The 12,500-nt window shown below is 41.1% G+C and overlaps 1 protein-coding gene across 2 annotated transcripts in view; it reads left to right on the top strand.

Annotated features, from left to right (window-relative positions):
- The first annotated feature begins 3,039 nt into the window (after positions 1-3,039).
- Positions 3,040-12,500, top strand: part of LOC143025521 (uncharacterized) — a 10,545-nt gene continuing 1,084 nt past the window's right edge. The window contains exons 1-4 of one of the 2 annotated variants that reach the window (XM_076185307.1): positions 3,040-3,107; positions 6,195-6,266; positions 11,186-11,377; positions 11,647-12,500. The exon at positions 11,647-12,500 is cut by the window's right edge and continues 1,084 nt beyond it. In XM_076185307.1, coding sequence (XP_076041422.1) covers positions 3,105-3,107; positions 6,195-6,266; positions 11,186-11,377; positions 11,647-12,474 — 1,095 coding nt within the window. In that variant the 5' untranslated portion in view covers positions 3,040-3,104 and the 3' untranslated portion in view covers positions 12,475-12,500. Of the gene's footprint in view, positions 3,108-3,185; positions 3,228-6,194; positions 6,267-11,185; positions 11,378-11,646 lie in introns of those variants that run through there. The other variant, XM_076185305.1, reaches the window with a different exon arrangement.

The raw sequence follows: 12,500 nt of genomic DNA, 5'->3' as shown, positions 1-12,500 counted from the left end.
TCTTAGAACATGTACATCCTTAACTCTTCCTCCCATACTCCTGGTCACCACTATATAGTCCATTAACGCTCTATCTGCCACCCTTCCATCCACCACCCTCTCCCATGTGTACTTATGCTTGACTTTCTTCCTAAACACTGTATTTACTATCATCAACTCTCTTTCAAGACACATCTCCACCATCAATTCTCCACTGCGATTTTTACCTGGAACTCCATACTTCCTAATCACTCCGACTAGTGGTTAGTTTCCTTCCCTAGCATTAAGGTCTCCTAATACAACTACATTGACATTTCTCCCTAATCCCTCTATGCATTTATTTATATCTACCCAAAAAAACTCCCTTTCCTCTACGCTCTTCTCACTACCAGGCCCATACGTACTTGCAAAAACCACATCTCCCTTCCCAACTTCATCTTCATCCACATCAACCTTGATGAAACCTCCTTCCACTCCACTATCCGCTTACTTATCTCTTCACTTACTAGTATAGCCACCCCTTCTCTCCCTTGTCCCCTCTTCACTTTTGAGTACCTCCCAGCTACACTCCCAAACTCACAGTTGCCCTTTCCTTTCATTTTAGTTTCACTCAAAGCCAGCACATCCATCTTTCTTCTTACAACCATACTGCCTATCTCTTCCCTTTTACTCTCATCTGTACCACATCCACGCACATTAAAAGACCCAAACCTTAGGGTACTGGTTGGAAAACTTCCAGACCCCAGACCCTCTTATGCCTTTATTTTTTTCTTTTAGGAATGTCTCCTTTGAGGCTACAGGTAGCAAGACTCCTAATCCCATCCCCCGTCCCGTTTTTTATCGCCTCTCATGTGTGTGTATGTCTGTGTATGTGTGTGTGTGTGTGTGTGTGTGTGTGTGTGTGTGTGTGTGTATGTGTGTGTGTGTGTGTGTATGTGTGTGTGTGTGTGTGTGTGCGTGAGTGTGTGTGTATGTATAATATATATAATATATATATATATGTGTGTGTATGTATAATATACAGGGTGCGGCAGGTATTTGAGAACGCATCTTCTAAGTGGTCTAGTAGTTTAGACACCATAGCTAACCATTCCTTTTCTTTTCCAGCTGAAAATGGCACAATCAAATATTACCCAAGAAATGAAAAGGCATGCAGTTATCGTCTCTATAGCAGCTGGGCATACTAATTCTGAAATTGCTGCCTTCCTTAATGTTGCCCGGTCCTTCGTTTATAAGGTCAGAAGGGAACTTGTGGATGCCAGAGGCAATGTGGCAAGTACATCGCAACGTAAACAACATTCCCGACGATCGTACAGCATCAGAACATCAGAATTCATAAATGCTATTCAATCGGCGATTGATGAAAGCCCTGGGAAGTCCATGAGGGCACTGGCCAAGAATTTTCAAGTTGATGAGGCGAGTTGTTCACGAAGATCTCTGGTATAGGTCGTATGTGATCCGAAGAGGACAGTTCATGTCACAGAAGACACGTGAGAACCGAGTCATCAGGGCCAGACGTCTTTTGAACAAGTTAAAACATCCAGAAGAACCAGGAATCCTTTGGTTCTTCTCTGATGAGAAGAACTTTGTTCAGGACCAGAAGGTGAATAGGAGGAACGATCGTTGGTTGTGTCAAACTGCAGGTGAAGTTCCAACGGTTATGCATACTAAATTTCCAGCATCAGTGATGGTTCTGGGTGTCGTGAGCAGTGAAGGCGATGTGATGCCTCCCTTTTTTTCCGCCAAGGACTTCGTGTCAATGCAGCTTCTTACACTGAAGTGTTGGAGACTGTTGTTGTCAATGCAGCTTCTTACACTGAAGTGTTGGAGACTGTTGTAAAGCTTTGGATGGATGGTGTAGCACGTGGCAGGCCGTACGTCTTCCAGCAAGACTCTGCTCCATCCCATACAGCTCACACAACCCAAGAATGGATGGCCACCAATTTTCATGACCACGTAACCCCCAACATGTGGCCCCCTAGCTCCCCTGATGTCAATCCTTTGGACAATTATGTTTGGGGCGTAGTTGAGAGGAAGTCTAATCGTAAACCTCACAACACTATAGCATCTCTCCAAGAAGCCATTGTCGCTGCAATGGCTAACATCCCCAAGAGTCAACTCATTGGTGATTGCCAACGATTTAGACGTCGCTTGGAAGATATCATTGACAAGGATGGAGGTTTCATTGAGTGAAACAGTGCATTTGCTTTATGTTAATGTATAGAATACAATAAATTATAATTTAAATATATACTAAAACGTTAATAAACCTCATTACAAACAATCTCCTTTGTTCTCAAATACCTGCCGCACCCTGTATACATATATATATGTATGTATATATATATATATATATATATATATATATATATATATATGTATATATATAAATATATATATACATATATATATGTATATATATATATATATATATATATATATATATAAATATATATACTTATACTGTTACTTTTTGAGAAGTTGATGAAGGTGGAAAAAGAAGTCACGGGTCTAGTTCCGAGTTTCTTAGTTTATTCCAGACCGGTTTCGCTCTTTGCATAGAGCGAAGCCGGTCAGGAATAAACTAAAAAACTTGGAACTAGACCAGTGACTTCTTCCTCCGCCTTCATATATACATATATATATATATATATATATATATATATGTATATATATATATATGTGTGTGTGTGTGTGTGTGTGTGTATATATATATATATATATATATACATATATATATACATATATGTATATATATATATATATACATATATATATATATACACATCCATATAATGTGTATGTTATATCTTTGCGCCTTTAAGATTGACAAAAAAAAAAACAAGGATATAGAGCTATCTTTCCTACTACCAGGAAGGCTTGAGTGTGCGTTAGCATACATGATGTAATACGAAAATTTATTTAATCGAGATAGGAGAGGTACAAATCAATTTTTGAGGAGGAATCAGTGAAATAATTTCTTTCAATATCCTGTGAATCGAATCTATTTTAATCTTTTTATGACGTCATTGGGGAAACCTTATCTGCGACTGGTGTCGCACGGCTGTGGATAAAAGCATGTCGAAGCTTGTGCTTCCTCATTATTCGAAGCGGCTGCCTCCACTATGGTAAGTACTCTCGTCCTGAAACCTAATTCAGTGCATGTAGTTACTGACAGCATTGCTACGATAAGACACTAAATGGATTTTTTTTTCTTAATAATGACGGACCATTTTATTCAGTTTAAGGCAAGACCATGAGATGTGGGATACAAGACTCCTTTGCTATGACACCACCTTTCTAGTTTTTTTGCTGCTAGATGATTTGATTAAGTTTTAGAGCCTAGGGAAGTAACAAGTTAGACGGATTCACAGTAACCCTTATGAGTGCAGACTGTCCAATACTGGATTACTTTTCTATTATTATTTGATGAAGAATTGAAAATTTTATTCGGCTTGTCTACGTCCATCAAACCAGTGACTACCAGACGTATTAGCTTTGGATGAGAGAGAGTGAGAGAGATAGAAGGAGAGAGAGAAGGAGAGAGAGAGAGAGAGAGAGAGAGAGAGAGAGAGAGAGAGAGAGAGAGAGAGAGAGAGAGAGAGAGAGAGAGAGAGAGAGAGAGAGAGAGAGAGAGAGAGAGAGAGAGGAGAGAGAGAGAGAGAGAGAGTGAGAGAGAGAGAGAGAGAGAGAGAGAGAGAGAGAGAGAGAGAGAGAGAGAGAGAGAGAGAGAGAGAGAGAGAGAGAGAGAGAGAGAGAGAGAGAGAGAGAGAGAGAGAGAGAGAGAGAGGGAGAGAGAGAGAGAGAGAGAGAGAGAGAGAGAGAGAGAGAGAGAGAGAGAGAGAGAGAGAGAGAGAGAGAGAGAGAGAGAGAGAGAGAGAGAGAGAGAGAGAGAGAGAGAGAGAGAGAGAGTGTGTGTGTGTGTGTGTGTGTGTTTCTTCTTGACTGAGGCAGTGGTTTCCCTCAGAAGATGTTGTCAAGGAGGCAGACAGAACGAAGAAGAATGAGTTGAGTATCGAAATCCGAGATCAAAGTATATCTGTTCATGCATTAATGTTTAGCATTCTTAGTCACGCGTTCTTGCGAGCCCACTTTTCACGCTAAGTGATTTCATTCATCTTCGCGAGGATCTACTCTTTAGCCAAGGGTTTATGGTCTGGCATCATGGAAATCCCTTTCGTTCCGCGTGGCACTTTTTTTTTTTACTTTTATCGTCTTCACGGAGCTCAATGGGACTAAATGGGATCACTGGATTTGGGGATAATGATAAGGTCTGCCGAAACAAGGGCTCTCTGTAGAAGGGCCGGTCAAAGCGATCTTGGATCGTTTTAGCTGGATTGCACACCTACACACGAACACCTACACACACACACACACACACACACACACACACACACACACACACACACACACACACACACACACACACACACACACACACACACACACACACACACACACACACACACACACACACACACACACACACACACACACACATTCGATTCCTGCCCTGGGTTGAAATAATTTCAGCATTGCTACTCTGCGAGCCGGCACTCCAACTCTCGTGGGCGGGGAGTTGTGTGTATATGTGTGTTTGTAAGGTCACAGCATTACCCATAGATCAGGCATATATGCGCTCTGAACTCTTATCCGGGATGGTAATACTGTCGATCACATGTCTAACACGTAATTCAAGACCATGGTTAATCACAAACACCTTCCTACTAACTCACCTTCCTACCCACCTGCCTCCCTCTCTCTTTCACTGGTGGACATCAGTGTTCCTTGGTGTTCAGACTTCTGCAATCAGGTCCTGGCCGAGACGCTCGAGATGAAGCAAATTGCTTGTCCACTTATGTAGTTATTGTAGAACGCATGGCTGTGATCTGGATTGTACTGGACAAAGCGCTCTATTCTAGACTCCACATATACTAAGCGGGCACTTAAACATGACCAATAATATGTCAGATTTCATTGCTGTCCCATTCATATAATTCTGTTGACAAAAAAAAAAAAAAAAAAAAAAATGATAACAGGGATCAGGAGATTTGTAAGCACTAGATTTGTTATATCAGTGACTGGGATATCTTTTTCTTTCTTTGACCCCTCCAACCTGCGGCAGAAGTATCATACCTATCTGTACATGATCGACAGTAATCCCTCCCCAAACTCAAGTCTATTTTAATCTCTAGGTGAAATATACATCTTTATTGTATATTCTATCTGTGAAATTTAAAAAGCACGATGCCTTGTTGATTATGAAGATTGAAGATTCTATAGTCTATATGACTCAATAGATGAAATATATACATATTCATTATTAATTCAATATGTGCAATTAAAAAAGAAGTGTGGAGCGCTGTTGATTATGTAGATGGAATAATTAATCTGTAGAATTAGAGTTTGTAAGAAGGTCAATATTTCAACAGCTTAAGTATGAATAGTCCCATGGAAACAGTTCCTCCCCTGAAACCCTAAAATTCCTCCCTCGGGAGGGAAAGTCTCCCATTTCCCTGTTGCAGAACCCCTGGTCCACCATAGTATAAACAGTATAGAAAAGCTGTAGCAAATTTGTCTTTTTCAGTTTCCTAATCCCTTCCTTACTGGATGATACTTTTTCTTTCACCCTGGCTGCCGTCAGACTATTTCATTCAGTTGTGTCAGATCCTTTGGTGACGAAGGTGTCAAGGAATATTGAGTGATTTTTCTTTTTTATAAATTTATGTATTTTGTTCTGGCTAACTTCAGATGATTTTTGTTCAGCTTAGGCCCAGAACGGGTTGAAAAAAAAGTAATATATCAATGTCAGGCTGTCTAGATGAACTACTTAAGGACCTGGGTGCCGAATTTATAAAAGATCCTAACCCTTAAGTCTAGACACAAGTCTTAAAAATTACAGAGATTTTACCTAAATCCCTATGTCGGCAACCTATGTGCTTATGTCTGGAATGTCTAGACATAAGCATTTAGGTCGACGATATAGGGAATTATGTAAAATCTCTGCCATTTTGAAGATTTATATCTAGACTTAAGGGTCAGCATCTTTTATAAATTCGGCCCCTGAGTAATTTCTGTCATATCTAAATTTTGTTCTGACTAAAACCAAACGGTCTTGTTTGGTCTGAGAATTTTTTTGGCAAAAAAAAAAAAAAAAAAAAAAAAAAAAAGAGAAGAAACGAAAACCACAAGTTATATATAATTCTTTTCTTTAGTTATTCTACAGATTGGTGTGTCTTACGTTGCTAGTCGCCGGAGGAAAGGCGAGTCCAACTGGATCAAAATGGGTGAGTAACCTTATTGTCTTTAATTATATGGGTTAATGGTCTTTGGTCTTTGGGTGATTGAGCTTGACCATAGATGTATTAGTGTTGGTTGTAAAGGAATGTCTTTTGATTGTTCCTGAGGAGTTACTGATCAGGGGAGCATAGCCTCTGGTTTTGGGTGTGTGACCTTAATCGCAGATAGATTTAATTTGGTCATTGTGGAGTAATCTTCGATTATGGGTGACAGGTTCCAGATTATGAGAAGAAGCCTTTGGCTAGGAGTGACCGAACTTGATTACAGGTGACTCAGTTTTTCGTTATAGAAAAGTAGTATTTGGTTGCTTAGGCCCAGAACGGGTTGAAAAAAGTAATATATCAATGTCAGGCTGTCTTCCAAGGTCGAGCATTTTTTTTTTTTTTTTTTTTTTTTTTTTTTTTCTGATGGAAGACCTTTGAATACGAATGGGTAAACTTTATTTTGGAGGAGTGGACTCTAGTCCCAGTTGGTTAGTCCTTCATCTTATGTGAGTTGTTTATAACTAAAGAAAAAAAATCCTTGATGTAAAAACTATCTTCGACTATAGATGAGTGAGATTTGTTCAAGGGTGAGTGGTCTTTGATCACGGTATTTTATGAGCAATAGTTAATATTTCTGTCATTGGGGACAATATCACACATAGGAGATAGTCATAAAGGTAATAAAATAGATATATAAAGAAGGTAAAAGAACGGAAGTATGGTAGAACTTGTAAGTGACCATTTTTTTTTATGTTTGGTGATTAGTCTCCAATCATAAAGGAAAGATGAGTGACATGATCAAAAGTGATGTGACTAAAATCCCTAAAATAATCAGCGCATAAAACATGCGGTCGTGTACCATCTTTGGTGAGAGGGAAATTATTATCTGATTACGATTGTATGGTCCTTGGTTTTGGGTGACTAATGTCATTTATTCAAGGAAGAAAGTCTTTGATCATGGGTAAGTGGTCGTCAGTCATGGGTGACTGCCTTCCCGACAGGTTAGTGATCTTGGATATTTGGTCATCAGTCCTTTGGTAAACAGGGATTCACTCAGCCGAATAGGATCCTATGGCGTCATCTGGGATGGTTATTTCAATTGCCAAGACAGTCTTCAATAGTTGGGTTAATTGAGAAAGTTTTTATATTGTGGTCATCTACAAGTGCTTGAGGTGCAGATTTTTTTTTTCTCTTTTCTTTTTTCAATAGGAAAGAGTCGTCTAGTGACTCTCAATAGTTTGGGAGGAGTGACAAGAAATATATAAAGTACTTTGGCCTCTGCATTGATGAGAATCTTCCGGCTGGTGATTTGTAGCAAAATCTTCCGACCGTCTTCAAATTGCTTATCTATTACGACCAGATTCCAAAGTTCACCAAGACTTTTACGGCATCTTTTATTGGCTGCGGATATAGCAGAAGATATTGTCATTATATTAGCAATACTTTAATATATAGCTCACTTTCAAACATATTTGCAACATATCAAGGCAGCAAAGATTGATGGGCTTCCACGGGTTTCACCAGCTCAGACAGTTGAGAGATCGTTTGAGCAAAAATGACTTGGGTTGCAGTATTTTATTTTTGCAATCTCCAAATATCAAATAATTTTTCTGAATGATGAACTAAGACTGTAAACCTATATGGATGTTCGATACACTATTGAAATGTTCTTAGAGAGGCCTAGATTTTTGTAAGCGAAGTTATATTCTAGTTATTCAAATGAAGGTTGGAGGTAGGATGTGGGGAGAGAAATAGCCCAATGTATATAAACCAGAGACTCCGTGTCAAGGAGCTTGGTGGGTGGAGATGGTTGGGGAATCGCATCACCTTTTCGGGCGTTTTCTCCCAAATGACCAACTTAATATGAACGTTTGCTAATCATGGGCGTCCTCATGGTAGACTCGAAACCTTAAAAGTTGACAAGATTTCCCTCACAGCCTTTGCTGTTGTTTCGCATTTCGTCATAAATGATAACCAGTAGCACAGCTACTGAAATTCACATTTGTTAGCTATTCATCTATTTATGGCAAATTTTATCACAACTGTTTATGATGAAATGTGCTAAAGTTGTAAATGTTGTCAGGGAAAACTTGTAAACGTTTATGGTTTCATGGCTGCCACGAGGACGCCTTGTGTCAATGTCACACTATCCGGCGGCGCCGGATGCAGACAGATAATGGGCAACTTTAATTAGCTTAATAAAATCACCTGGCGACAGCCAGAACTTTACATAACGACCACCACTCCCCCCGATTGAAATACTACCATAAGCTTTCGAGTCTTTTGACTCATGGAAGAGACTTTGCTGTAGCCAACAACAACCCGCAACGGCATCACAGGACACTGTATGACACCGGCCTGATAACCAATCCACTTACTGACGGCTCCAGCCGACCCAATTGGAGTTCTCTAATACCTTCCATAAATTATAAGTCAGCCCCTAAATCGACAAATGTCGCTGGAAAAAATAACACACACACACACATACACATACACACGAGCGCACACACACACACACACACACACACACACACACACACACACACACACACACACACACACACACACACACACACACACACACACACACACACACACACACACACATACACATACACACGCACACACATACACACACACATACACACACGCACGCACACACGCACGCACGCACACACACACACACACACACACACACACACACACACACACATACACATACACACGCACACACATACACACACACATACACATGCATACGCACGCACACACGCACGCACGCACACACACACACACACACACAAACACACACACACACACACACACAAACACACACACACACACACATACACATACACATACACATACACACACACACACACACACACACACACACACACACACACACACACACACACACACACACACACACACACACACACACACACACACACACACACACACACACACACATACGCACACACACACACACAAACAAACAAACTGGACAAAATAATAGCGTGTGCAAAAACCATACATGAATTTAAGAGCAAACTTGACACCGCGAGATATAAAGACGGGACACACGAGCATAGCTCCCCTTCCCGTAAGATACAACTAGGTAAATACACACACACGGACGCACGCACATACACGCATTCGCACACACACACACACACACACACACACACACACACACACACACACACACACACACACACACACACACACACACACACACACACACACACACACACACACACACACACACACACACACACACACACACACACACACACACACACACACACACACACACACACACACACACACTCACACGCATGCACGTACACACGCACGCACGCACGCACGCACGCACGCACACATGCACGCTGCAACTGGAGGTATCAACCTTCAGTCGGTAGACGGGTAGAAGGCCAACAGCATCGAGACCGATTTCGTGTTTCATTTGCATGTAGTTCATATTTACGGCTTCTGCGGAACTGTTGCAAGTGTTTTCGTCACACATTTACAGTATAAAAAAGTCTGTGACGTCATAAAAGATTCATTCACGTCACAATTCTACGACCCAAAGCTCCCAGGAAGATGTCAACTACTGGGGAATTTATAAAAGGCAGCAAGTCTATATTCAGTCGGCCATCTTCTCAATACTACCTTCCTTCTCACTGATTTCGCTATAGGTTAGGTCATTTGAGGAAAGGGCACTATCCTAGCCTCACGTTTGACCACTAATTGATGTTTGTGCTTGTTGAAACCAGTGCTGGCTGAAACGAGTGTTGCGACTACCACTAATGACTATTCTACATATTTGCGAGTCATTTTCAGACTTCGGGATGGAGTAAGTTCGACCATTATGTTATATTTCGAGTCACTTTCACACGCGGGGGTCGAGGTACATAGGTTCTCACTATGTGAGCTTAGGTCATTAACCTTTTCCTTAATACCCCCCTACACTATCAATCATGATTGTACAATAATGATGATTGCACAAGAATATCCATGGCGTGTGGGTATGATTGAAGGGTTGCAGAAATGATTGAAGATGGTCCAATATAGTTTCATATTTAACCTTCAGTCATGACGCTTGCACAATCATGATTGACGGTGTGTGTCAATTACTGGGAAAAAACGTTCGTCTTCCGCCACCAACCATAGACTTTTCGTAACCCAGTTCTTCATCAACAACTTTCTTTTCCTTTTCTTGTTTGGTTTCATGCTCTCTATGGCAAGGACAATGGAAATACTTGTAATCTCCCAGCTCATCTTGATCAGATGAATCACACATGACAACTGACGATTGCACAATCTCATTGCTAGTGTGTGACCAAAACATATTATTAAACTGGTTGCACAATCACCATGATTTTGCAGTTATGATTGATAGTGTATGGGGGTCTTTACTGAGGGGGTACCACGGTAAAAGATTCATTCAAAGTCCAGATATCAATGCTATTCTTTTTGTAGTAGAAGACTAAACGCACAAGATACTTTGCTTTCTAAGTGATGTCGTATGACATCTTTTGCAGGTTTGATGGCTTGTGGGTCTGTTGTTTCTACCTATCACGTTTTTTGAATATCGGAGTAACGTTTGCTAATTTTAATTTTTATGTCACATCCCTGGTCGTGCTTGATTTCTAATTTCTAAATATAGAATTATCCTACAAATATCCCGATAAATAAGACTGGATTACGAGTCGCTGTATGCTATTAGAGTTCATCTAGACAGTGGAGCAAAAAATAAAACTTCACGGAAGATTTCATTTGCTCAATCATTAAACATGTCGCCTTTAACGGCACTCGAAATCTGGGTCTCAGCAATTTCCATAGACATTTTGTTTTTCAACCTTCATTGAATTTCCCATGATTTTAGATTTCCTGTTGATATTATTTGCATGTTGAAGCTCATCGGCCAGTGCCTGGACGAGATCAGTGCCCTGTGTCCAGAAGTGGATGGAGTAACACCAATGTATATTCCGGATCCGGAAGAATGCTCCTACTTCTGTGAGTGTGATGACGGCATTGCCTACAAGCATGATTGTCCCGGAAACCTGCTCTTTGACGACGTCCTGAATGTGTGCAACTGGGCAAACCAGGTAGGCAGAATTGTTCTAAATACTGACCTGCATCATAATAACGTAGATAAACCAGGAGTGCTGAAATTATCCTTTAGAAGCCTCTGAAGAATCAATAAGTATACAGTCTGACTATGCAAGTAACCTCTCTCGTGGTGGGTTATCTAGTTCTCTATACGACGGACATAATTCAGTTAAGAAAAAATGTAATGGAAGAGGAATGTGACAATGACAAAATGCGAGGTTATAGCTCGATTAGAAAATATGATATTCTATTTTTGCACCAACAGGTCAATTGTGGAGACCGACCTTGCACCGGCTGTTCACCGACCTCTACTTCTCCATCAATCACTACAACCCAGCAACCAAGCACAAGCAATTACACTCAACCACCTAGCAATTATACTACCTCTACTTTCCCTCCCTATACTACCCCCTCTCACAACAATCACACTTCCACTACCCATACTACCTTCCCTCCTTGTAATACCACTGCTCCTACTACCTTCCCTCCAAGCAATTACACTTTAACTCCCAGTACTACCTTCCCAACTAACCATACCACTGTTTCTCCTCCTTATACTACCTCCCCTTCAAGCAATTACACAGTTTTCCCTCCCTCGAATACTACTTTCCCTCCAAGCAATTACACTCTCACGCCCAATACTACCTTCCCAACTGACAATTCCACTGTTTCTCCTTATACTACCTCCCCTTCAAGCAATTACACAGTTTTCCCTCCCTCTAATACTACTTTCCCTCCAAGCAATTACACTCTCACGCCCAATACTACCTTCCCAACTGACAGTTCCACTGTTTCTCCTCCTACTATCTTCCCTCCAAGCAATAATACTCTCTCACCTTCCTCAACCGGCTCACCCACTGCCAACACCCCAAGACCCACGGCTCCTCCGGGAATATACGACTGCCCAGTGCCGGATGGTCTTTACCCCATCTACTTCGCGAATCCGGACGATTGTCACTCCTTCTACGAGTGTGACGATGGCGTCGGCTACCTCCAGCATTGCCCCTTCAACGATCTCACGGGAGATCGACTTGTCTTCGACCCGGAGCTTGATGTCTGTGTATACGAGTGGCTCTACCCGTGTAATACGTGATGAGGAAGGGCGCGCGTAGTTCTGTC

The sequence above is a fragment of the Oratosquilla oratoria genome, chromosome 5 (assembly GCF_046742065.1).
Source record: "Oratosquilla oratoria isolate Oo_2021 chromosome 5, ASM4674206v1, whole genome shotgun sequence".
NCBI classification, from domain to species: Eukaryota; Metazoa; Arthropoda; class Malacostraca; order Stomatopoda; family Squillidae; genus Oratosquilla; species Oratosquilla oratoria.
Note: the sequence above shows the minus strand (reverse complement) of the source record. Positions and strands in the feature narration are given on the sequence as shown.